Source organism: Anolis sagrei, chromosome 5 (genome assembly GCF_037176765.1).
Source record: "Anolis sagrei isolate rAnoSag1 chromosome 5, rAnoSag1.mat, whole genome shotgun sequence".
Taxonomy (NCBI): domain Eukaryota; kingdom Metazoa; phylum Chordata; class Lepidosauria; order Squamata; family Dactyloidae; genus Anolis; species Anolis sagrei.
In genome coordinates this window covers 16694535-16722078 of record NC_090025.1, presented here as the reverse complement: position 1 = coordinate 16722078, position 27544 = coordinate 16694535, and the positions used below count along the sequence as shown (strand labels likewise).

The following is a 27544-nucleotide window of genomic DNA, read 5'->3' as shown; positions in this document are numbered from 1 at the left end:
GGCTTGGCCTACTGGGCCTCTGAAGAGGAAGAAAGGGGAAACTCAGCAAGGTGTGTTGTGCATATTGTGCAGAAAGGCTTTTCCTGTGGGGAGGATGAATGACAACCAACCAGTCACAGTCTTAAGCTGTTTTTCTTGTCAAGGAATTCAGCTTCTCTTAAACTGGGCTTTATTTTCCTGCTGGCCAACCCCCCAGGCATCCAGCCATGTTGAAGGCTATCAAACCTGGTCAAGAAAAGATCACAAAAGACCTATTCTGTGTAGATTGGCTCCCTCCCTTCTCTTGTTGTAGCTGCACTCTGTTTCATTTTGTTTTGATCTGAGATTTGGTAGACATATATTCAAGGGTAAAGTCATATTGCATTAAGGTGGCATACAAAGGCAGTTGTCTTTAGCTCAAAATATGGAGATATGGACTTGCTGTCTTCTCAATGAGCTTAGAAGCAGTTGCAGATACTAGAAAAAAGGCTCCCACACCACTAAGTTTTCACCAAGAGGAATGGAAAAGGGTGATATTTCAAGACAGGTGGCAAAGGCATATGTGCAAGTAAGTCATTCCCTGCGTGTCCTCAGGGTAACAGCCAAAGAAAATTGCACATCTTCCGTCTCCTTCATGGAGAGATTAAAGACCTTTGCCTTGGTTGCCTGGTCAGTTGTCACAAGGAGGAAGCTCTATATGACTTCTTTTGGGAGAAAACAGAATGGCTCAATTTTTGTCTAGCCACATTGGATTGAGAGAAGTATATAAGTTAGGGTATACAGGAGAGGCTGGGGATCCTATCTACAGTGGCCCCTTGGTATCTTTTGAGGTTTGGCTCCAGGAAGCCACTTCCAATAGATATTGAAATCTGATTTATTTCACCTCTGCTGAGTGGAATGGTAAGAAATAGTATGGAAGTCTTCTGCTGTTTGTTATGTTCTTCAGAGGTCAAAAAGAGAGAGTGTTCAGGAGAGGACCTGTGGTGTCTTCAACAGTTTTCTACCTGAAGAGCAAGTGCCCTTTGTTACTTAATTATGGTTGATCTTTAGAGGTCCAGCCATGAGAATCCATGTGTAAAACATGCATGTATCTTCCTCACCTAATATGACATACACAGTCTACATGTAGTTATATATGAGAATTACATCAAAGAACAGGACTGAGAGACACTTGGCCTTCCGGTTATTGTTGTGGTGCGAGTCCCATCAATCTAGCCACCACAACCATGTAATTAATTTGTTTATACCCACCTACAGTAGTTATAAATTGTAAGCTGAGAATGGGAGTCATCTCCTTCTTCCCCCTTTTGATCTGGGTTGTTAATCTTGCTGAGTAATTGATTATGATAAATATTATCTGAATGTATCAAGCATCTGATGTCTTTGATATTCATTATTCAAATAAATAAGCTTGCATTATTATGACTTCACAACATTCTCTGAAGCCTTTCATGATTGATTCATGTTGTTGTGTTGAAGCAGTGCAATAAACTGAATGATACTATTATTGGATACTCACAAGGGAAAGACAAACTCTTGATGCCTCTTGGAATTTTCCACTCCGTGATTGAATTGCTGATGGTAATGGAACAACAGATATTCCATCCTGGAAATTTGTAGAAAGGGTTGTATTATACCAGTCTTCCCCATAGTGGTACCTGCCAGATTTTTGGTACTTCAGCTACCAACTGGTTTGCATATCAGAAAGGTGCCAAGTTAGTGAAGACTCTAGTATATTCTCTTGACTTCATAGGTATCATCAGGCAGAAATAATATTATAAAAGATACTGGGAAAATCATAATGGTAGGCTATCACTCCTGGTTGAGTATATTGTCCTCCAAGGACACAGTCTTGGCAGTGACTGTGGAGACCTATTCTGGATCCACACAATCTTTCTCATTGAGGACATAGATTTCTAGATGGAAGGTGATCATGAGAAAAGGGTTTTCATGATGTGACTTTTTCTTGGAACATTTTTTAATTTCTCCCTGTATTTGTGCCTCTTCAAAATCCATAGCACTATTGATAACAGCTAACCTTCAGTTACAACACTTGAATGCCAGGTCTATTTATATCAGATTTTTAAAGGTTAGCTTTAGGCCCATCTTTAACTCTCTTCTCTTGTCCACCAATATTCCATTTTCTGTTCTTAGGTTGGGAAAAATAAAACATTTAATATATTTATTTATTTATTTATTTAAAACATTTATATTCCCCCCTTCTCACCCCGAAGGGGACTCAGGGCGGAGCACAACATATAAACTGCAAACATTCAATGTCGAAACATTGAATATAATGCTCACCAAGTGGGCTGCTCTGAAATCCATTTGTTGATTGTAGGAATATTTGGTCGAACTATCAATTGCATGTTGATGGACTCATTCAATGTGGCTGAGAGCAGGATTTTTATTGTGAATGTGGAAGTCTCAACTATGGAAGTGGATGCAGTCCAGACTGTATCTCCCATCAACTATGCCAGCCAAGGTTGATGAAAAATGCAGTCCAGTGACATCCAGAGAACTACAGATGACTACGATCTCAGACCTGTCCTAAATTGCAACTTCCATAGAATTTATGAGTTAAACATTGCAGTATTGCTTTGACATTGAGAAGTCAACATGAAATACAAAGTCAAAATGTTTCTTTCATGAAGTATTTGAGATGATCAGTTTTATGCTGAAGAAGCAGCTGCTCATTACAATTCATATTTGTTTAGTCCAGTGTTCTGTATTATTACTGGTTAACATTTTGATATTCACCTATGGAGCCAGGTGCTCTGACACAGAAACACTGTGTTTCCTCTGTAGGTGTGCATGTGTTGAAATCTAAAACTGTAATCTCAGTTGCTAATTCTGAAAAAGTTCTGAAATCGCAAAGCAAGCAATTCTTAGGAATTGAATGCCTGCATAGTCTTCTGTTGCACAAGGATCGTCGGCACTCATCTAAGTGATGTGCCCTGCCCTGTCTGTTGTTTTCGTCTTGCATAATAAGAATGTGATATATCCAAATGTGAATTCTGAATACAATGATGTTTGGGACAATTAAGCTTTAATGCTTGCCTCTGCAGTGTTGAGTGCTCGCCCAAGATAATGCAACTGATTGTCTTCCTCTTGATAAAACATGTACATCTGATCCTTGGTGAAGTAAAAGTGTTTTTTTGTCTTTTTCCTCCTCACTGCAGAGAACATATATATTTACCTTCCTGCTCAGCTCTCGCCTTTTTGTTCACCCTTATGAGTTAATGGCAAAAGTTTGCCGTCTGTGTACTGAGCAGCAGAGACTGGATGAACCTGCTGCTGATAAGGTAAGTGATCTGTCTGATCAAGTGTAATTTAGTTGTGTATCATGATGGATTATGGGAGAGAGACATACTGTAAACTCAAGAATGCACAAATACTCCAGATGTATTGTGCAAGTTGCCTATTCATTTAGAGATAGTCCAATGCTGAGTCAGAAAAAATAGTTTCTTCCCAGCTTTGTGTGGGAACCAATGCTTGGAACCATTTCACAGATGAGAAACATGGCAATCTGTGTACCACAGGCAGAAGGAATCTTACACAATATCATTAGAGATTGTTCTAAATGTCTTCTGCTCTGCTACTATTAGACAGTGGTATAGCATTGATATATTATATTATTACCATAGCATAATATTAGTATTATATATTGCTATATTGTACTATAACATTATACTGTAATATTGTTAGTTATATCACATGTAATATAAAATATATAATTATAATATATTAGTATTAGTATTACATTGCATTACATTATAATATTATTATATGTATATACAATATATTATATTATTAGCACAGTGCATGAGACAAGGTAGAATTGTCTTCCTGGCCCCGTCTCTTCACTCTTGTCCCAGAGCAGTAGTTTGATTACCAGGGAAGATGAATGTTATCATCCAGTAATGTGAAGAGTTTGGCTGCCCTGCCCATCGTTGGTACCTAGAAAAGCCAAGGGCTTGGGTTTTTTGTTATACTAGACTTTAAACTTGTTCTAGAGGCTATAGTTGGTGATATTTTAAGTTGTTTACAGCTTTTCTGCTTAACATTTGTTGATAGACTACTATGTTACTCATAACTGTTTTGTTTTCATACATTTTTGAGAATAAGACTTGGAAAATATTAATGGTTTGTCCAATTTCCATCACCCCTAGATTCACCAAGTGACCAGGCAAGATGGGAATTGTAATCTGGAGGATTACAGGTTCCACAGGCATGTTTTAGCTGAAGTGAAATGGTGAACATTGCGTTGGGAATCAGAGCTCTTAGGTTCAAAAAATAACCCTCACTTGGGGTGATTCAACCATAAATATAGCAGAGTTCTAGAAGCAAACTTCATAACCAGCAGAAACTTACATGTAGTGAGTCAGGATGAGCTTCCATTGAACAGGATGGTACAGGATTGCAGAGACAGAACTTTAGGTTCAAAATATTGATTGAAGATAGAAAAGATCTTGGAGCTAACTAGCTTACTAAGCTCATCTTCTAAGGAAGGTAAAATGATAAAATATCAAAAGTATCCATGCAGCTACATTTTGCCTGGAGAAAGGCAAAATGCATCCTCACTGCAAGGGAGACAAAGACAGAGAGAGGGCAATGGAGAATGACCGCATGGCCAAACTCAAGGCAACAAAAATGCATTTTAAAGTGGAAGTTGCCTCATCCTTCATAGAGATCTCATTGCTACATTTTCAGAAGGGGAGGAGATAGTGGCAAGCAAGAAGAGTAAAGAGAAAGCCCCTTCTGGGAAAAGCATGCATAGGATTGTGGGGGAAGGAATCCCTTGCTCTAACCCTATATCTTGTCAGAGAATTTGGGGGTATATGCACAGCGGAAGAGGTTGCTAAATGAACAGACACAGTACTCCAAAAATCAGGACTCTGCAGTTTTACAGTTGCAAATAACACAAAGTTTACTAAGCACATCTACATACGTCCATTCTTAGCGGGCTATAATCAGGAACTACAAAGCACAGCATAAACAGTTTCAGAACATCTGCTTATCAGACCTCTGGCTGCAACCGGATCCTCCTCCTACTTCACACAGCCAGAGAACACGTTATCTCACTACTGTCAAGGTTACTTTTTCTCTGCTTCTCACAATATTTCTAATACAGAATTAAACATAATAGAATCCATCTTGAAACACATCTTATTCCATCTTGAATTACATAGAAACACATTGAAAAACACACATGCATACCTCAATAATCCTGACATATCTAAGTCTATCTACTCATTGAGGTCTGGAGACTTGTGCAGTCCAGGAATGAAACCCAACACATTGTCTAACTTACTTCAATCCATGTGTTTTGCAATAGGCTCCAACATTTTGCACTAAATGTTCATGTTTCAATCACTTGTCAACTTGTGTGATGACCTGATGAGTTTCATTGCCAGTTAACTTCCTCTGTAAACACCTGGTATTCCCTTGTTGTCCCTCACCCAAATATAAAGTAGGTTGACTCTGCTTATCTCCCAAAATCAAATGAGACCTGAGTCCTTCAGCATTAACTGCAGCACATTAAAATTCCCAGGACTTTCCCTATATAAGTTTTAATTCCTCTCTTTCTCTCTCTCCAGAGCCGGTTACGTAAAATTGCCCCCAAAATCCTGCAGTTGTTAACGGAGTGGACAGAGACTTTTCCATATGATTTTCGAGATGAGCGAATGATGAGGAATTTAAAAGATCTGGCCCACCGGATTGCCAGTGGAGATGAGGTGAGTCTCTCAAGCTATCTTTGGCATTTCAGAATATTTCAGCTTGAGCAAATTTCAAGCAACTATAGGATGGTTTCACATAGGAGATTTATAAGGGCTCTTTAAAGCTATTTCTGTATGAATGGTAATGTGGAAGAGAAGCCAGAGGTGTGCATTTTAACTTTTCTAGGCTTTAAAGTTGAATGATGGATGCAGGAAATATTAAAACTAATTTAAAGAGTTAGGTGAGAGAGGAATTTTAAAAATCCATCGGGCACTTTGATTCCTAGGAAGGTGGTGAGAAAGAGAAAATCTATTGCCCATCCTTCATTCTGTATTCCTCAGTAAAAGGGACTTTGCATACCATATGAAGAGCTATCAGCCATGCTGGCTCAGAGATCTTCAAAAATAACTCCTTCAGGCTCAGAAAAAGGTGAAACTTGATGATCAGAAATTTGCAAAACATGAGTCCTTGATCATTTGCAATGTAAACATTTTGAAGGACTGTCTTTATCCAGCCATGTATTGCACATTCTTGAGCTCACCTATACAACTTCTTTGTCCCAATGCCTGTAGTGTATGTGTTCAATCCCTGATCTGCTTCTGAAATCCCTTTGGGCCTCCCTTCCCTTCCACCATGGACCCCCACCCACCCACATTCAACCCAGCTGCCTTTCTCCCCTTCCGCCAGCCACCTGTTCACCAGCTGGTGCCTGTCAGCTAGCATGTGGGGCACAAATGCTCACATTCATGCATGCATATATTATTTCCTTGGACTTTATATCCTGCCTCATCTGTCATGCCTAAGACGTGATATCAATGTTTGGAAGTATGTACATACGAACCTACAAGTATTATTTTTTTTTTGTCATTCAGATGTTTTGATAGCTCTGTCTTTAAAGGAAGGAGAGGGTTATAGAATAAAAATGAAAATGTATGGATGGATTGGTATGAAAAGCCCTTAGACAGGCCTGGCTTTCCCAGTATGCATAAAAAGTCACTAACATAAAGTATTAATGCTGTATACAACAGGGGTTGCCATGGTGGCATATAAGACGTTTTCCAATAGATAAATAAGAGCTTTTGTAGTTTTGTTAGTTTATAGGTCTAGAAAACAAACTCAAACTAGCTCATAAATATATGGAATCAGTGGGTGGAAAAGGAGCCCCCAGTGGCACAATGGATTAAACCCTTGTGCCGGCAGGACTGTTGACCGAAAGGTCGGCAGTTCAAATCTGGGAAGTGGGTTGAGCTCCTTTCTGTCAGCTCCAGCTTTCCATGCAGGTACATGAAAGAAGCCTCCCACAGGATGGTAACACATCCGAGCATCCCCTGGGCAATGGCCTTTCAGACAGCCAATTCTCTCACACCAAAAGTGACTTGCAGTTTCTCAAGTCTCTCCCAACACACAAAAAAAGTGGATGGAAACCTCTGTCTAGAGGTGATGGCGATGATGACAGTGGTTGAGTATACCTTATCCAAAATTCTCCAGTCCGGAAGTGTTTCAGATTTCAATTTTTGGAATGCTTGTATTTGCACATCTGCACATAAAGGTGCATCTTGGAGATGGGGCCAGATCTAAACACATACTTCATGTATGTGTCATAAATATATACACATCACTGGAAAGTAATTTTATACAGTATTTTAAAATAATTTTGTGTATAAATTTTTGTGTACATTGAACCATCAGAAAGTGAAGGTGTCACTATCTCTGCCACTCATGCAGAGACAGTTCTGCTTTTTGGACTAGTTTGGAATTCTAGATAAAGGCTATTTAACCTGTATTATCTCCACTTGCCTTTGCGCTTTGCTACTCTGCTGCTTAATACACATGTCCAGTGTGGAATACATCTCACTATGTTAAAACTGGATGTGGTTATTAATGAGACGGACAGGCCACATTATCACAGGATGTCTACATCCTGCATCACTGGGGAAATTATACTGTTTAGCCGGTATTGCAACACCTGACATCTTTTGGGAAGTAGCAGCCAATAATGAAAGGGCCAAGGCATTAACATCTCCAGCCCATCCTCTGTTTGGATAGCAAGCAGCATGCCAACACCTTAAATCAAGAAACAGCTTTGACAGAGATACTCGCAGGAACACCTCAGCAAGCGAGAGTCCAAAAATGGCAGGCTAAAACCCGGAATCTCAATAAGTGGCTGAGGCCAGATGAGTAACTCCCTCTTGGGCACAAAGAAGACTAGGTGACTTGGAAGGCACTGAACAGGCAGTGCTCTGGCACCAGGAGATGCAGAGCAATAGGACTACCAAGTGGAATCCACAACATGCGAGTGTGGAGGAGAGCAAACCACAATGCAGTCTGAGCCCTGCCACATGCACAATGGAGGACTTTCTTATAGCAACACCAGAGGCACTCCAAGTGGCCAGCTTCTGGTCAAAGGAAATGTAGCTTAATGCCAAGTTTTTAACTTTGTTTTGTGTTTTAAATATATTTTAACTGTACCCTCAATTTGCTTCTGACATGATAAATACATCTCCAGTTTGTATTCCTGGGGTTTTAAAAGTCATTTGTTATAGTTGGATTTCCAAGGCTCAAAAAAGCTCCATTGTGGTTATAGTATTTTAAAAAGAACTCTACTTGCTTATTTCTCCAAAAGAATTAAAACAATCCCCTTTTAGTTATTTTTTCTTGAAAAAAAAGGAGATTTGAATGCTGTAAGCCACTGCTTGTAAAAGAGAATCCCCTCTTCATTTGTAAGCTGAACACTCACAACAGAAGAACTCAGCAAGCTATAGGGCCACATGATGTCCATCCTAAATGGGATATTGAAGTGATAAACTGATTCAGTTTCTGCCCTCTCACCTTGTTATATTCAGAGACGGTGGATGAAGCGCCCCGTGAAGGCTTTACTACAGTAATATAGTAGTTTGGGTGGGAGCTGAGGATTCATTGTATTAGATTTCTGTCCATCTCTTAAGTTATTGTGTGTTTGGCTTTCCCAACAGGTTCCCATTTTGCACTTTTCAGAAAGCAATGTGTCAGTACGCTTCTAGGTGTCATAAATTATTTGTTTTATTGGATAGTAATTCTCTTGGAAGGGTAAATGCAGGCTCTCCTGACCTTGCTTCTATTGTGCTGCATTGCAGATCACTGTAGGAGCGCTGAAGTTCCCAAAAACACAGCTGTTCTGCAGATCCATGCTTGTGTTCTACCCCAGGGGACAGAATGGCCCTCTTTAGTGGGTTTTATCCATGATTTTCTTTAACTCCATCTTGTGATGTAGAGAATAGAGGAGTAATATCCCAGACATATAGTTTTGCACAGTCTAGAAAATTCTATTAACATTCCTCCGTGGGTGGTGGTATTGAAGATGGCACTTCAATACTATAAACAAGGAGAAATCAGAGGTTGTGATGTTCCAAAATGTCTGGGCACCAGTCCCCCCAACTTCCTGGTTATTTATTTATTTTGTGTCAAAAGCAAAGCATAAATAAGTGTAAAACAGATAAAATAGAGGGAGCTCAAGTGACTAAATAATTTTATACCAAAAGTGGGCAACACCAACCACATTGTCTGCAACTTTAAACAGTTCTTCCCATGTCCATGAGGCACGGCATTGTGGGCAAGCATACAGATGCGGAGTTGTATGTTCTGCTCCACAGTTGCACAGGGTGGAAGATTCTTCTAAGTAGTGCCATTTTGCTAAGTTGTCTTTTGGTCTGCCCACTCAGTTTCTGAGTCAGTTCAGGGACTTCCATGTTGCCCATTCTTGGATTGTGCTTGGAGGCAGATCATTGTGTGGGGCCATCCATTTGGGATTTCCTGGTTCAGCTGCCCAGAAGGATACTCTTGTTGTTGCTGGGGGAACATTAAGAGGAGTGATGGTTCTCATTAAGCTTTTCCTTGATTTGAGTCTACAGGAAGGAGGCTGGTAGCCATACAGTAGATTGCTTTCACAGCGTTCCTCTATATTTCTCTCAGAATTGGCAGCAACTTCCCATTTCATGTCGGGGGTGGGGTGGGGTGGGGGCAGTGCCAGATAGATTATAGAGTCTATTCGGTGTAGGTTTGAGAAATCCTGTGATTATTCTACGTGTTTTGTTCAGTGCTATATTCACTTGCTTCACATGGGCAGGCTTGTGCCAAACAGGGCAGGCGTACTCAGCAGTTGAGTAAGACAAGGCCAGGGCTGATGTTCTTATTAATTTTGGGTTTTCACTCCATGCACTGCCAGTAAGTTTCCACAGGATGTTGTTGTGTGCAGCTACTTTGTGCTTGGTGGTCATACAGTGTTTCATAAATGTTAGTGTTTGATTTAAGGTGACACTGAGATATTTAGGATGGAACAATGTTCGAGCTATTGGTCTTCCCAGATAATTGTTTACAACTTCTTGTGTTGGATTGCAGACCTGTTGTTCCTGAAAGATGCATACAGGTCTGTAGTTGTCCCCCACTTCACATGCAGTCCATTTGTGTTTTGTGCAAAAAACCCAATGCAATATGCCGACTACCACCCTGTATATGTGGGTGATATGTGGATTCTTCATGTGGATACACAACACTGTGGGTTTTTTGTGAACCTATTGAATGAATGATCTCTGGTGGAAGTATACCACAGAGTCATTGTAGAGGATCTAGGAAATGCCTAAAGAGGTTCCCTCTCTAGGCATCATTGGTCCTTCAGCATGATACAACATTTGATGCGGACTTAAGGGTTTTATCTCTGATAGGAATCTACAACTAATACAACTAATATAAATAATTCAATATATTAAAAATAAATAACTTGGATTTATAATCCTCTACTAACCTGTGTCTGAAGTTAAGATTGCTTCTGCTGAGGTGGAGATAACTAGGGCATAAAAATACATACTATATTAATGAAAACTAAAAGTGCCATGCCAATAACAATGTTTTTGCAATAGTTCTACATTTGAGTCCTCAGCTTTTAAGGTGACACAGGACTCTTATTGTGATTTTTCTGCAACAGACTGCTGTGGCTACCCTTTTGGAAATAGTTGCAGTGGAAGGCATTATCTTAGCACTGACCTTTATGTGCTGACATGTGACAATGTGAGGTTGTACCCAAGGAGTCTGTGTTCATAACTGATCAAAGAGGCATCCAGTGATAAGCGCACCCTTTGGCCTTTGGCTGTTTTTGTGTATGTCTCAGCAATGAAAGACCTCTCATCATGGTTTGGCAAGTTGTCACAAATTCTCTTGGTGTCCTTCTGAACATATATATATGACAGAACTGTCAGTGTCTTTTACAGCTTGATCCTATCCCTTAATCATAAGGCTTAGGGGTTTATTTGTTTTTTTAAGATTGAAATACTTTATTTTCAATAATAGAAACGCATAGTATACCATGGTTTCAACTAACTCTGCTCCACCCTCAGAAAGACTTACATATTTTCAGTTTACAGTCATGCTCTCTATCTGCTGGTCTGCTGCATGACATCTGTCATGTTTGCCATGCATCATAGGCTCAGATATGTCCAGAAACCGCTTGTGTTGGCAATACAACTTGCCCAAACAGCTTATCCATGTGGCCTCAAGCTAATTGACATTGAAGAGAGAGGTTAAACCAGAAAAGGAGGGGAAATTAAGCCTGTGGCTTTTCCTGGAAATGTCTTTCTGGACTAAAAAACTTTTGTAGCTTTGCTTTTCATTTCCATTGTTGTTTTCTTCAAATAAGCAAGTCTTGTAGTAATACTGTAGTTCGTTTTCTCATTTGGGTCCTGGGAGAGAGGCTTATGAAACAAAATGAATTTGGAAGCATTACATTATTATACCACTGATCTTCCTCTAGCTGTGCTGACATGGGGATTCTGGCAGTTGTAGTCCAAAAAAATTAACTCCAAATACAACTCCAAATACAAAAATGTTCATGTTGAAATTGGCCTCTTAGCTCAGGTGGCCCTAACATTTGACTGGCTGATGCTTCATTGCAATGCAATATTTCCTAAAATGCATTTTCCTGATCAGGTTATGTTTTTGTTTATTTGCCTGTTATGAAACACAAGGTTCCAAGGTGTTGATTCTGGGCCAAAAAGCATTTGTCATTCATTTTTCCCTCCCCCTGCAAAGGTCTTTTAAAAAACCTGGGGAATGTTTTGATTCACATGACTGATACTTGCTAGATTCCACCTAAGAGCTGCAGCTGGCAAATGGGAGTACTCACTTAACACGGCAAGAACACAAGCAGTGAAATGCTGGACAGTATCTTAGCACCTTTCGGGGGAACAATTTTATTATGGCATAAGATGAGAATCTACTTCATCAAGTGTCCAATTGTATGTCTCCATGTCAATACCAGGCTATGATGACCTTACCACAGGGTTTTCTTAGCAAGGTTTATTCAAAGGAGGTTTGTGATTGGTTTGCTCTTAGGATGACTGAGTGTGACAGGGTAAATTGGGATGTTTCCATGGGTAATTGGACCCTGGTCACCCAGTCTCAGTCCAAAGCTCAATGCAATGTGCCACAATGGGTCATTCACTTCATTAGATCACCTTCTGGAAGACAGAACTGGATTTTGTGAGTAGTAAGGGAGTAATAAAACTGGACAGCACTTTGAGTGTTGGATTACTGGGAGACCAGCGATCGAATCTCCACTAAGCCCCAGAGGAAGGGGATGGCAAACCCTTTCTGTATAAATCTTGTCAAGACAACTCTGTGATAGGGTCACCTTAGGGGCAGCATAAGTCAAAAGCTACTTGAAGACACACAACAATAACAACAAGCTAAAACTAATGCTAGTTTTTAACTTACGGTGCCTCTACATCCTCCAATGCTATTTATGGTATAATGGGACAAGAAGTTGGGCAATTGAATGGCATTTTGTCATCCCAGACTAGCTGGGAATCCTCCACCTGCGGATATGTGGGTCTTACTGTATTTTTAAATCACTATATTTTGTAATATTTTAAATCATATACTTACATTTTAGTTAAGGTGTTATTTCCCCTTTTTTCAGCAGATGTACAGGAAAAATGTACAGCAAATCATCCAGAGCCTCATTCGTAAGCTGGCTTCTCTCAGCCAGTATGAGGAGGTACTTGCAAAAATCAATGCATCCTCGACTGACAGGCTGACGGTCCTGAAAACCAAACCTCAAGCCATTCAGCGGGATATCATCACCATCTGCAGTGACCCCTACATGTTAGCCCAACAGCTGACTCACATAGAGCTAGTGAGTTGATGCTTCCTTATGTTTTATTTTCCCTGTTTGAGTCGTTCATTTGTTGCTGTTCGTTAGTTTTATTATGTTTGTGGAAAATGCAATATTCAGTTGAATTCTTCTTTCTTTTCCCTCAGGAGAGACTTAATTACATTGGACCACAGGAATTTGTCCAAGCATTTGTACAAAAGGATCCATTGGATAATGACAAGGTAAATTGTTACGTATTGTGTGGTGGGAATGTATGCAATACGGTGCCAGTTGAATGCAACTCATGTGGGATTTATGAGTCCATTCTCCAAGGAAGCAGACCCTAGAAATGTTAGTTTTTTGAACTACATCTGCCATTTTACAGTAAAATCAAGTATTTCATAGTCAGCCGTTCACCTTATGTCTTGTGGCATTGATTTCCAACTAGAGTATTCAATTGAAACCCATTTAAGCACGGCCTAAGCTCCTAAGCATCTTGTTAAGCCAGTGGTGCCACTACAGGATTAGAATACCTACCACCCACCCAGAAACATGATCCGGGTAATTAAGGCACAATATTGTCTTTTTAGAGCTGCTATGGTGATCGGAAGAAGACACGTAACCTGGAAGCATATGTGGAATGGTTCAACAGGCTCAGCTACTTGGTTGCCACAGAAATATGCATGGTAGGTGAATCTGTTTTGGCTGTCCTCTGTCAGGTTCCTTGTGCGTTTGTGTGTTCTCAGAATGATGACAACTTCTAAACATAACACACAGGACAGATGTGAGACACAAAGGGAAAAGGGTATGGAAGGAGGAAAAATCAATCAAGTTTAGGAGGTAATACTTCTTATAATACTCAGCTGGGGTGGATAGATTTTGGTAGCCTGGTGGAAAGGCTACCACTAGGTGACATTTGGGGACAGCAAATTTAATCACTGGTAGCTGAGTCAGCCAAGTGACCCTGTGTCTGTGGTTCTTATTCAGACATGCAGATGATCACTTGAAGTTGAGATCAAGTGGTGTGCATGCAGGCTTAGTTCACAACTTGAATTGTCTGACTTGATGCCACATCCTATCCTCCCAGTTGCTCAGCTCCTGAACCTTTACCAGGTACCCATTATCAGCTGAGCTGACAAGTGTGCAACTTCATGTTGTTTGCTTATGGACAGGACTGGTGTAACACATTGGGAATTCAGCCTCAGATGGCTTCTGGGCCATTACACAGCCAGGTGGCCACACTTGGAATGAGGTAGTGATTGCTGACATCAACTGAGCTGCCCCACTGAGCATGGAGAGGAGTGTTGAGGCATATAGCCATTAATACATTCCTAGATATACCAGATGCTGCTGATGCCAGGCCTCCAGATGCATACTTGGGAATCGTCCTACCATTTCCAGCACTCTGGGGAACGCTGTTTTTAAGGATGGCAGGAGGTTAAGCTTGCTTAGAAAGCAATATATATCTATTTGAATTGTGTGTGTATGCACCTTCACAGAAATATGGTCCTTCAGTGAGCAATTTTTATTAAAGGCGTGGCTTTGCTAGTATGTAATAGTAGAAACAATAAATACGCTATGTGGCACCTTAAAGTCTAATAAATCTATTATATAATAGGCTTTCCTGGACTGTAGCCTATTTCCTGCCAGTCAGCTGTGTGGCAGGCTGAAACAACACTCTGTGACTCAAATGAGTGAAGGCTGGAGCCACCCTAACTTGTCCTCTCTTTGTCTGGCAAAGTCTTGTCTGTCACGATGTATTTCTCTTGCTTAGATTTACTGTTTCTTTAAAACAACATGTAACTTAGAGTACTGCTTACAAAAAGCGGGTTGGTGTGCATATCTGTGTCTGGTTCTTTCCCAAGCCAATGTTTCCCAGCCTTAATTTTGGAGCAAGAGGCTGAGTAAGTAATACTTCATCCCCCTTGTTGGTATTTTGTCTTCCGCAGCCTGTGAAGAAAAAACACAGAGCAAGAATGATAGAGTACTTCATTGATGTGGCGAGGGAATGCTTTAACATTGGCAACTTCAACTCTTTAATGGCCATCATTTGTGAGTATAAACCAATATTCTCTATAGATACACACTTTAGAAAATTGTTTACAAAACAGAGCTGGGGAGCTTTTGGCCCTTCTGACCTTTACAGTTTCAACCCTTTGATGGTGGCTGTGTCCATTGGGACTGGTGGAAATCCAAAACATCTGGAAGCCCCAAGCTTCTCTATCCCCTTCATAAAGGATGCTTGGAAACAAGATGGATCCCTTGGATCTGATTCAGGCAGGGATCAGATGGATTCTGGATGTGGCTTCCAATAGTTGTTGCGTGTGACTCTTTCTCCATCTGACGCTGTGCCATGTCACAACACTAAGGTGTTTTCCACACTACAAAAACATAGCAAATGGCTATTTCTTTCACTCCTTTGGCTGCATCACATGGAATTGTGAGATCTGTAGTTTGGTGAGGCACTAGAACACTCTGGCAGATCATTCTAAATGGTCTACAAAACTACAGATCATAGGATACAGCCATGGTAATTAAAATAGAATTATAACTGTGAAGTGTGAAAGAGATAAAAAATTATAGTGCTAGAACTATCCATGTTTCTTTAGTTTCTCCTCATCTCGTTCGCTATTACTTGCACTTGCAACACAATGATGTTATATTATTATTATTATTATTATTATTATTATTCCTACTACTACTACTACTACTACTACTATTGGATAAGTAATCAATAGATGTGCTGGACCCAGCGGCCACCTGAGACAAGAATTGATCTAGGAGCATACCCCAATTGCAACCTGTTGTTTCAAAGTCTTTTCTCAATAGCACAATGAAGTCTTCATAGGAATTGTTTACTTTTACTCATTTTAACTATATTTGCTCTTGAATGCTTATATATTCTTTCACTCTTATCTCCTTGTCAACTACCATCCTTTTGGACTAAAAGCTGGAATGAATATGAGTCCCGTCTCCAGATTAAAGAAAACCTGGTCAAAAGTCAAGACAGCCAAGTTTGACATTCTTGAGGTAAATCTGGTTAGATAATCTCAATTGCATGGAGAAGGGGAGTACAGGATCCATTACTTGTGCAAACATACTTATTTTGTATTTTTTTTTAATGTATTGATGCTAGTTCTGGCAAAAACAGGAGATATGTAACTGTTCTGTCTACAGTTGGATATAGTGAGATAACAGATTATGAGCCTAATCTTCTTACTAGTTACTAGGAAGAATAATTTAGCCCGGTGATCCATGGTCAGGCCCACAGTAAGGGAAAGAAGAGATAGTTGTACCCAATGAGCAAAAATACGGTGAAACTTATGGAAATATGGTGATGAAAAACACCTACCGGCACCATATAGCTTAGGAAACATTGTATTGGTCTTCACTCATTGTTGAAGAAAATATTGAGCATGGCACACTCTGTTGATCAATTTATTATGTAGCATTATGTCCAAATAATTCAGGCAATCAAAAGTTTGATTTGGATAAAAGTTAAGATTGTGTTCACTTTCTTGTATTTATCTTTTTCCCTATTGCAATTTGGTTAAATGATACTGAAAGAGTGGGTTGTTGTAGGTTTTTTTTTGGGCTGTATGGCCATGTTCTAGAGGCATTCTCTTCGGACGTTTTGCCTGCATCTATGGCAAGCATAGAGAAACAGTCCAGTTTCTGCTTTGTGATGGGTGTTTTCCTCCCCAAAATAAATCCTGGACTTCCACAAAATCTGAAGTACTTTAGCATCTGCTATATAAAGCATGAAACATGTGAAATTTATGCTATCCTTCTTTCTGTAGCATCAAATGGACCCTTCCAGCAACTTCTACAATTACCGCACAGCTCTACGTGGAGCGGCTCAGAGGTCTTTAACTGCTCACAGCAACAGAGAGAAGGTACACTTTTAAATTTCCACTTGCTTATGTTCATATTTGAATGAAATGCCAAATATCAGTTGGAGGGTTAGTGAAAATAATCAAATTTATTGGCCCCCTGAAATATATCCACAGATCCATTGGGAGGTCCAGGGACCCCAAGTTAAAAACTCCCAAGCTGAACCTCATTAGGTTGTTGTAGGTTTTTTCGGGCTATACGGACATGTTCTAGAGGCATTCTTTCCTGACGTTTCACCTGCATCTATGGCAAGCATCCTCAGAGGTAGTGAGGTCTGTTGGAACTAGGAAAATGGATTTATATATCTGTGGAAAGACCAGGGTGGGACAAAGGACTCTTGACTGCTAGAGCTAGGTGTTAATGTTTCAACTGACCACCTTGATTAGCATTTGATAGCCTGGAAGTGCCTGGAGCAATCTTTTGTTGAGAGGTGATTAGATGTCCCTGATTGTTTTCCCTCTGCTGTTTTAATTTTAGAGTTTTTGATTTGCTTGCCACAGATGGAGGCAAAACGTCAGGAGAGAATGCCTCTAGAACATGACCATATAGCCCGAAAAAACCTACAACAACTGAGTGATTCCGGCCATGAAAGCCTTCGACAATATATTGAACCCCATTAGCTCTGTTCTATAGCAATCCATCAGCTCAATGCACAGCTTCTTGTTCTTGAACCATTATAATCCTTAGCTTTTCTTTGCTGAGTCTTCCATTTCCATCCTGATGGAAATGTTTTATTAATTTATGTCTGATTCTGTTATTTGTTCTTGTTGCCGTTCTATGAAAAGCAATTTTTCAATTGGTTTTCTGTTGCCCAGCCAGCAGCCAGTTCTGTCCCAATAGGGTAGCTTGTAAAAGAAATGGAACAAAGGTGTAAGAACTGAAAAGAAATGAAAAGAGAAATGTTATTCTGCAGTGAAAGGCACAAGGATGAAATGCATGCAGCAAGGCTCCAGAAGACTGCCTCTTGGCCCCAGCTATTATTGGATATCTCTTTATTGTTCGCAATCTCTTATAGAAGAGCAGGATATCTCAGAGTTCAGTTAAATCTTTAAAAATCCTTTTAAGATCTGTTCTCACTTATATGGCCAAATAGTTTGGTAAACAATTTAGGAAAAGACACAAAAGAAGAGAATTCTTTTCTTAGCTTGTATTAATATTGTTTCCCATAAAAATACCAGACACAGGTAAAGAAGTTGGTCTTTGTTTAAGGAAGTGACTAAGAGGAAATTATGCATCAATACTGGGCAGTTGTATGTTTGGACATTAATGTATTGTCGAAGGCTTTCATGGCCAGAATCACTGGGTTGTTGTAGGTTTTTCGGGCTGTATGTCCATGTTCTAGAAGTATTCTCTCCTGACGTTTCACCTGCACCTATGGCAGGCATACTCAGAGGTTGTGAGGTCTAACCTCACAACCTCTGACCTCACAACCTCTGAGGATGCCTGCCATAGATGCAGGAGAAACGTCAGGAGAGAACGCTTCTAGAACATGGCCATACAGCCTGAAAAACCTACAACAACCCAGTGTTTGGTGATTGTTTTTGATCCGGTATTATGAAAAATGTGAAATACAGGTTAACTTCTAAAAAGATCCTATTAATGAGGAAACTGGAAAACCTATGTAAGAAATTAGTCCATAACTGTATTAAAAAGTCGGTAGCACAAATATAGAAATCTACTGATAGTGTTCAGCAATCTTTGACCTGCTCTTTGCCAGAAGAGTTGGAGTATAATTGTTCTTTATGGTGAGAGCAGGAGGTAATCTTTCTCATTTTCTATAGTTCCAGTTATGAAAACTTCACCAGGCAATACAGAATTGTTCTCAACTAGTGCCTGCTATGTAGACTATTCAGTGATTAAGAATTAGGATTGCTGACCAAGAAGACCTAGAAGTTGACCATCCCTTGCACTGAGTTAACTTACAGTTCAATTAGGTCAATCAGGATACATGTTAGGATCTTTGGTATAGGTAGAAATAGAAGAATAGGCACCAAGATTAACTTCTTGAGATCTCCCAGTAGGTCAAGTTTGGTGGTGCTTTTGTTCCTTTTTCCTCCCCAAAGATGATGATGATGATGATGATGATGATAATGTATTGTCGAAGGTTTTCATGGCCGGAATCACTGGGTTGTTGTAGGTTTTTTCAGGCTATATGGTCTAGAGGCATTCTCTCCTGACAATTTCAACAGAAAGGAGGAAACTATGAAAATGAACAAAATCTGGCTACCAGTATTAAAAAACTCTAAAATTACAACAGCACAACAACAGAGAGGAAACAAACAAGGACGTCTAATCACCTCCTAACAAAAGTTTGTTCTAGGCACTGTCAAGCCATTATATGCTAATCAAGGTGGTCAGTTGAAACATTCACACCTAGCTCCAGCAGACAAGAGTCCTTTGTCTCACCCTGGTCATTCCACAGATATATAAACCCTTTTTCCTAGTTCCAATAGACCTCACTACCTCTGAGGATGCTTGCCATAGATGCAGGCAAAACGTCAGGAGAGAATGCCTCTAGACCATGACCATATAGCCCGAAAAAACTTACAACAACCCAATAATAATAATAATAATAATAATAATAATAATAATAAAATATAATCTTTATTTATACCCCACCACCATCTCTCCAAAGGGGACTCGGGGTGGCTAACATGAGGCCAAGCCCAGAATTACTGTACAACAAAATAAAATAGAAACAGCAAATAATAGCATCAAAAAATACATAAAATAACAGAAAATGAAATAAACAGATGCAAAATAATGCAATGAAGAAATAAAATAAAAGCACAGTTGGCAGGCCAAAGATAACTGAATGTGGCATACAAGAGATACGGTTGTTGGTAATATCCTACTTAAATAGGGTTTGCACGTTTTGATTATCTACAAAATTGGTTTCTACCAGAAACAGTAGTGAAAATAATGAGTTTGCTCAACTTTCCTCAAGCTTATGACCTCTAGATACCTTGTATTCATCACTCCCCACCAGCATAACCATGTATCTGCTGGTAGTAACTGATGGGAGACATAGTCCAGCCCATCCAGAACTCCTGCCTTGCTTGCAGCTGAGTCTAAGGAAAAACCTGTTTTGTCCTGTATGATATCTGGATATAGGCAACAAATTCGTTTTCTATTCTTTCTTAAAACCTCAGTTGACTGCAATTTTCCCCAGATCTGATGTTGAATCTTGTTTGTCTGTCTTTCCTTTAGATTGTGATCCCCTTCTTCAGCCTGCTCATCAAGGACATCTACTTCCTCAACGAAGGCTGTGCCAACCGACTGCCCAATGGGCATGTCAATTTTGAAGTAAGTAGAGCATATTCAGAACTTCCTGCTCGCTTTAACTGTGCCATGATTTGATAATTAAAATGTGAGCAGGAAGCCTGGCCTAAGGGTTGCTGCTTATTCTCTGGAAGCTAATTGTGAGCAACAGTGCGCCTGGGAGTACAGACCTAATCACTTACTGTCTGCTGCATTGTGCCTGTTGGCAAGGAGGCCTATGAGCGTAGAGATCTTCCAGGGAGAACTGTTGCTCTCGTTTGTTCCCTTCTCCTCCCATCATTGACTATAGCATCATACAGCTCCCTTTCTCATATAGCTCGAATGGCTACTCATCTGTTTCTGAGCACAGTTCATGATGCTGCTTATATGTAAAGACCTATATGTACATTAGGTCCAGGCTATCTGGAAGGCCATAGCTATGTGAGCCTGCTTCTTCTGGAGGGGCTCTTATCTCTATTCTACCACCTTCACTAGTGTGGCTGGTAGAAAATGGTAATAGGGCCTTCTCATTGGCTGCCTAAGGGTCTGGACGTTTCTTAGGGAGGTTAGAATAGGTCCTCTCCTTAGATGGCAAAACTGTATGTATGTGTGTGTATGTGTGTATGTGTATACACACACACACACACACACACAGATACAATCAGACATATACACACCTACCTCTCTCCATATATGTGTGTGTATTAAGCTAATATATATAGGTGTGTCTATATGTATATACACATATACACACAGGCATCTATATATAGGCATGCATATATATATATATATATATATATATATATAGAGAGAGAGAGAGAGAGAGAGAGAGAGAGAACTCCAATGAGGAATACTCTTAACAGCTGATAGTAGCTATGGTGAATGTATTGTCGAAGGCTTTCATGGTCAGAGTCACTGGGCTGTTGTAGGTTTTTTCAGGCAATATGGCCATGTTCTAGAGGCATTCTCTCCTGACGTTTCGCCTGCATCTATGGCAAGCATCCTCAGAGGTAGTGAGGTCTGTTGGAACTAGGAAAATGGGTTTATATATCTGTGGAAAGAACAGGGTGGGACAAAGAACATGAAAATCAACAAAATCTGGCTAACAGTATTAAAAAACTCTAAAATTAAAACAGCAAAACAGCAGAAGGAAAACAAGCAGGGACAGCTAATCACCTCTCAACAAAAGATTGCTCCAGGCACTGCCAGGCCATCAAATGCTAATCAAGGTGGTCAGGTGAAACATTCACACCTAGCTCCAGTAGACAAGAGTTCTTTGCCCCACCCTGTTCTTTCCAAAGATATATAAACCCATTTTCCTAGTTCCAACAGACCTCACTACCTCTGAGGATGCTTGCCACAGATGCAGGTGAAACGTCAGGAGAGAATGCCTCTAGAACATGGCCATATAGCCCGAAAAAACCTACAACAACCCAGCTATGATGAATATTTGAAGGCTACATAAAGACATTTACATTGAATGCTGAATGTTATAATGATTTAGTCAGAGTTACAAATTCCATCTTCAATTACAGTTTTCAAACTATCATCCCTGTAGAATAATGCACTGATTGCATTCTCAAAGCACACATTTCTCTTGTACTTTTACACTTCTCTGGTATTGGATCTTTAAGCCTGTTAAGGATGTATGCAAAATCAGAAGCTGTTAAAGGTGTATACATTATGTCTGCCTGCCTGTCTAGCTATCACTAACAGACTTTAAAGGAAAAGGATTTTAAAGAATGAGTAATCCTGTTTTTTTTCTTTTGTTTCTGAATTGTTTTTAAAGGGTAGCACCCCTTTTTCATAACGGTTGCTTCAAAAATGTATATCCTGGAACTTTCATTTGTCCCTCTGATACATGATTTACTTGCTTTCTGTCTTGTTTTGCTTCTTTTTGGTCTTTGCTAACCTGGTCCTTTTTCCTTTCCCAACTCCCTCTTCCCTCACCATTTTTAATTACAGAAATTTTGGGAACTGGCTAAACAAGTGAGTGAGTTTATGACATGGAAACAAGTAGAGTGCCCTTTTGAAAGAGACCGGAAAATACTTCAGTATCTGCTCACCGTCCCAATCTTCAGTGAGGATGGTAAGAAACAGGCCACATTTTGTAAACAACTTGCTTAGTGTTGTTGCTTATATTGTTCTCTTGGGGCACAGAAAATTGGCCTACTTTTATTAACAGCACTCCATGCAGTCATGCTGGCCACATGACCTTGGAGGTGTCTACGGACAATACTGGCTCTTCAGCTTACAAATGGAGATGAGCACCACACCCCAGAGGTGGACGTGACTGGACTTCATGTCAGGGGAAAACATTTACCTTTACCTTATTGGGTTTATTTGGAAAGAAAAGAGTTAATGTTTCACAGGGGTATTTGTTGGTAGTATATTATCTTATTCATGTTCAAAAAAACCACATCTTTTTGTCTCCAGCATTCTTTTTAAGAAAGTGGTAGGAAGACATCCCTTTGCTAGTTGGCTGCAAAAGTCATCTTTTGGAGAATGTTGATTGGCTAGTGCCCATTTCAACCACATTCATAATCTTGTGGACATGTTTACCAGTACAGATATGGAAATGTTTACAGTTTTGAGTCATAGAACTAGCAATTAGGGGAGTGTTAATATTGCACATGCATATTAACAGAATGAGCCACCCTGCTAACAGGCATATGCAATATAAAAACAAAGTACAGGAGTTAAAACCGGATTGTCCCAGTGTCAAAATAAGTGGCCAGGACAGATGAGAGAACTCTTTTAGTACTTGCATGCAAATTGTGGAATTTCCTGTCTAAAAGAAATGCCAAATTTGGCCTCATTCTTTACTACCTTGTGGAGACTTCTTAATGCAATTAAGCATGAAATCTTTCTAGCACTAGTGTGTGATTTGTTTTTGTAAAACTGCATTAACCTTGTATTTGATCAGCTGAGTCTTCTTTCTGTGTTTAATTCTGGTTTCTACAAATTTATGATTTTGTATTGTTATTTTATGTGCACTTAACTCATTTTCCACATTTTTTTTGAAATGGAAGGATTTAATGGTCAGAATTGGTGGGTATGTTAGGAGTTGTGACGTTTTTAAAGCGTTGCACATTGTAGCAAGGAAAGGCAGACAAAATCTGCAGGTTCAAACCAATATATTTTTTCAATGCTTTCTGGCTGCTGAACCTGCATCCATTTATATCCACCAGTGACACTGGAAAAATGCAAAACCACGATTCCAGCAAATAAAAATAAACTGTTTCCTCCCTGCTGCAGTTGGAATATCTTGTAAAACAAGTCCTCCTCTCGGGAACCCTAAATCCATGTTAGCCTTGCCTTTCTTCTTTGAATATTCTGCAGGCATTTAAGCCACACAAGGAGATTATTTGCCATCCAGAACTGTTTCTTTTACACTGGGCAGTTTTATGACAGATGTCCATTACTATCCCAAGAGAGACGAGGCTGTTGATCTTTCTAGAATGAAGTCTGGGAGGTGCAGGGCCATGTTGACACACCCTCTTTGTTTTCCTCCACTTGCAGCACTTTATTTGGCTTCCTATGAGAGCGAAGGGCCTGAGAACCACATTGAAAAGGACAGATGGAAGACTCTCAGGTCAGTGTCCGAGGGCGCTGCCATCCATAAATCAACAGACTGCAAACTTGCTCTGCCATTAGACACCTTCAAAGCCAAGTGTCTTGCTGCATGCCTCAACAGATGAACACAGTGTGAGCATGAAAATAAACTATCATTTTAATGTCTGGACTTTCCCAACTAAACACTTCAAGCTGCTGCTGCTCTTTCTGTTTTTCCCCCCTTCTCCTCTCATCTTCAATACTTAAACCTTCAGTACTTAAAAGTGCAATTCCCTTTGCTCTTTTGGTTTTTCCTTCTTTCTTTCTCTTTTGGGACTGTTGTCTAATCCATCACATATTATGCTAAGTTCTACTACTAAATAATTCCACAGTTGATATATTTCCTTGACACCTTGATGAACAGTTGGTTAGTTAGGATACAGTGAGCAGAAAGAATCTTTTTCCCACTCCTTTAAAAATATTGCCAAATGTATGCAGTTAAAAAAGTACATAGAAACCGTATCGACCACGATGGTTTGCAGCCATATCTGGTCTTTGCTTAGGGTTTTGTAAGAGCAATGGATATAGATGTAGGGCCTACAGCAGGTCTATGAGCAATTTCATTTCCCCAGATCCTGCCATTGGATCACATCCTATTGCAGAATTAAACAAACTTGTGTATAGTTTTTTTTTAAAAAAAATTCATGTATAACTGCTTAACTTTTCAGTTAGCATTTCCAAATGATATCTTGGTAGGTACTCCCACAATATATGGCAGGAAATATCCTTTTTTGAATTGTCTTTATACACATGTGCCTTGTCTTAGAAGGAGGTTCATGTACCTTGGAGGTTTCCAGGTACATAATCTTTAAAATAAGGTACATACTTTAAACTCCTGGCAGAGCCTCTTCCTGAATGAGCAGCCAGAGAGCATTAATGCGTCATCAGACTACAAATCCCAGGTCTCCATGGGATGCGGCCATGACAATTAAAGTGGAATCATAGTGTGATTACTGTGTAGTGTCAAGGTTTTCAACCTTCCTAATGCTGCAACCCTTTAATACAGTTCCTCGTGTTGTGGTGACCCCCAACCATAACATTATATTTGTTGCTACTTCATATCTGTAATTTTGCTACTGTTATGAATTGTAATGTAAACACCGGATATGCAGGATGCATTTTTATTGACTGGACCAAATTTGGCACAAATACCCAATATGCCCAAATTTGAATATTGGTGGGGTTGGGAAGGGGTTGATTATGTCATTTGAGAGTTGTAGTTGCGGGGATTTATAAATTTGATTTATAATCAAACAGCATTCTTAACTCCACCAACAATGGAATTGAACCAATCTTGGCACACAGAACTCCCATGAACAACAGAAAATACTGGAAGTGTTTGGTGGGCATTGACCTTGAGTTTTGGAGTTGAAGTTCACCAACGTTGAGTGAGCACTGTGGACTCAAACAATGATGGATCTGGACTAAACTTGGCACCAATACTCAATATGCCCAAATGTGAACAGTAGTTGAATTTGGGAAAAATAGACCTTGACATTTGGGAGTTGTAGTTGCTGGGATTTATAGTTTAACTACTGGACTCCACCAATGATAGAATTGAGCCAAACTTTCCACATGGAACCCCCACGGCCAACAGAAAATACTATGTTTTCTGATGGTCTTTGGCGACCCCTCTGACACCTCCTTGTAACCCCCCCCCCAGGATTCCTGACCCCCAGGTTGAGAAACACTGATGTAGTGTAAAAGAGCCTCTCTTGAATGTATTGCCAAGACCTAGAGACCTTCTAATGACATTTCAGAGGGACCCAACATGTAACATCAGAAAGAGTTGCAAACGACCAGTTTCTTAGTATCCTAATGGACATTTCTTCTTCCTCCTGTCTTTAGGTCAACACTTTTGGGAAGAGCGTAACATGATTGGGTTTCTCCTCCTATCACCGCTGCGTTGACACCAGATCTTATTATTTGATGGACTTTATCGAGGTCATCTATTTATTTCCCCCTCCCTGCTTTTTGTGTAACCTTTCCCTTTTTTGCACCAAGTGACGCTTTCAAGTATTAGGACTCTGCAGCTGATTTGGACATGTCAGAACTTTGTACGAAGGCACAACTGCAAGCTAATTCGAGAGTAAACAGGCCAGCCTCTCAAACTGGATGGATTATCAGATTAGATCACAAGTTTGTGATGTGTCATTGATGAAAGGCAGTAATAAGGAAACTTCTTTGAAGCTCAAACTCCTCTTTGCATCATTTCCAAACACCTGGATGGATGGGGATTCTGTGCCGCCACCGCCTTCTAGTTTTGCCCTGCTGCTCCTTTGATGTGTTCCAACTTGCTGCTACTTGTGTACTGGATTCTAGAGCAAACTTCCCCTTCTGAGGCTGGATTTCCCACTTTGACTCTTTCATACATTGGGCCAGGAGAAGAAAACATACCCTGTGCTCACATTTCTAGGATTTTTGGCTTTCTTCTTGAAAGGAAAAAAAGAGTTCACTATGGAGTGAAATGGGCTGCTATAATTTTTGTCTATTTATTGTGGGAAGGGGGTTAATTATTTTTCCTTCAGTTTATATTTTGGTTGAGTTGGTTGCTGGTCAGCGAACTCGTATGGTGTATTATTTGAAAAAAAGCAATTGAAACCAGTTCTGTGATAGGAAAAGCAGACACTAGAAGGATATGTAGCAAATGTAGCTAGGCTATAGAAATGTCTCTGCCCCCGTTAACTATTATGCTATCTTTGTTTTGCTTTGGTTTGTTTAAAAGCCACGTCTATATTGAAAACTTAAATCCAGTGTGGAATTGGTTTAACTTCCTGGCTTTCTCTAAATCAGCTTGGGACCCCTTTTTATGGTATTCATAAAAGAGGTTCACAATTTTGGTTTATTCCAGTGGGCAACTATAACCTGATTTCTGTAGGTTCCTCCTGACTTGAGGAGAGACCCATTGAATCAGTTGCTGAATTAATGGTCAAGATTTATATAAAGTCCATTGATTCAATGGTCTAACCCAGGCAAGAGCAAAATTTGGTTCTTCAAGTATTTTGGACTTCAACTCCCACAATCCCCAACAGCTTAAGTGGCTGAGGGGGAAAAGGAAGGGGCCTGAGGCTGTTGGGGATTGTGGGAGTTGGAGTCCAAAACACTTGAAGACCCAAAGTTTGCCCATACCTAGTCTATTAATAGTTAGAACTATGAATATAACATATGCCCACAATAGCTTTGAAGCCGGATTAAAATTGTAGTATAGATATTGCAAAAATGTCCTTTTGGTGTTTCACCATTACTTCAGTATTGGTTGAACACTTGGGTTTTTTCCCCTACTTTAGACACCACAGCTTGGATTGTGGTAGATATGAATATAAATTTTGCTTTCATTGAGTTTTTAAAAAGCTCTCTGAAAATAATGGCTGTTGTAACATATGTGATCCAGTAAAAACCTAAATGAAATAGTAACATCCTATGGACAAAACGAAGTTTTATTCTTCAGCTAAACCAGGGCTGTGAAATGGAAACAGCGATTGCTTCCCTTTCTTTGTTGTTGTTGTTTCAGGAGTCTTTAAAAAAATATATATATACTATGAAACAGGTCACATTGTTAGACATCCTGTGAAATCTTTGATAGCTCTGAATGCGTAGATACTATAATTTCTCCCCCTAGGAAAGTCTAGAAAATGAAACAGGCCCTCGAGCATTAGGCAGCCAGTGAAAAATTATATTCTAAACAAAGGGACTTGTATGTAACCAGTGCCAATGTTCAAAAATGAAAATAAAATTCAAACATGTAACTGTGTGGTCTCTGGAAATTGGAAAAGAAGATTGTGTGTGGTCTATGAAACTACTTTTCATTGAATGGTATGTTTTTCTAATGCAGTGGTTCTCAACCTTCCTAATGCCATGACCCCTTAATACCATATATTTTGGTGACCCCCAACCATAAAATAATTTTCATTGCGACTTCATAATTGTAATTTTGCTACTCTTATTAATTTTAAG

General features: G+C 39.8%; 1 protein-coding gene across 5 annotated transcripts in view; it reads left to right on the top strand.

The window, feature by feature from the left end:
- The window catches only part of RASGEF1B (RasGEF domain family member 1B), a 290573-nt gene extending 263237 nt beyond the window's left edge, over positions 1 to 27336 (top strand). For 2 of the 5 annotated variants that reach the window (XM_060779336.2, XM_060779341.2), the window contains 12 exons: positions 3162 to 3284; positions 5580 to 5717; positions 12647 to 12862; positions 12988 to 13062; positions 13411 to 13506; positions 14770 to 14872; positions 15771 to 15850; positions 16621 to 16716; positions 19925 to 20020; positions 21941 to 22064; positions 23498 to 23683; positions 25439 to 27336. In XM_060779336.2, coding sequence (XP_060635319.1) covers positions 3162 to 3284; positions 5580 to 5717; positions 12647 to 12862; positions 12988 to 13062; positions 13411 to 13506; positions 14770 to 14872; positions 15771 to 15850; positions 16621 to 16716; positions 19925 to 20020; positions 21941 to 22064; positions 23498 to 23676 — 1326 coding nt within the window. In that variant the 3' untranslated portion in view covers positions 23677 to 23683; positions 25439 to 27336. The remainder of the gene's footprint in view (positions 1 to 3161; positions 3285 to 5579; positions 5718 to 12646; positions 12863 to 12987; positions 13063 to 13410; positions 13507 to 14769; positions 14873 to 15770; positions 15851 to 16620; positions 16717 to 19924; positions 20021 to 21940; positions 22065 to 23497; positions 23684 to 25438) is intronic. The other 3 variants (XM_060779340.2, XM_060779337.2, XM_060779339.2) reach the window with 3 other exon arrangements.
- The last annotated feature ends 208 nt before the right edge of the window (positions 27337 to 27544 follow it).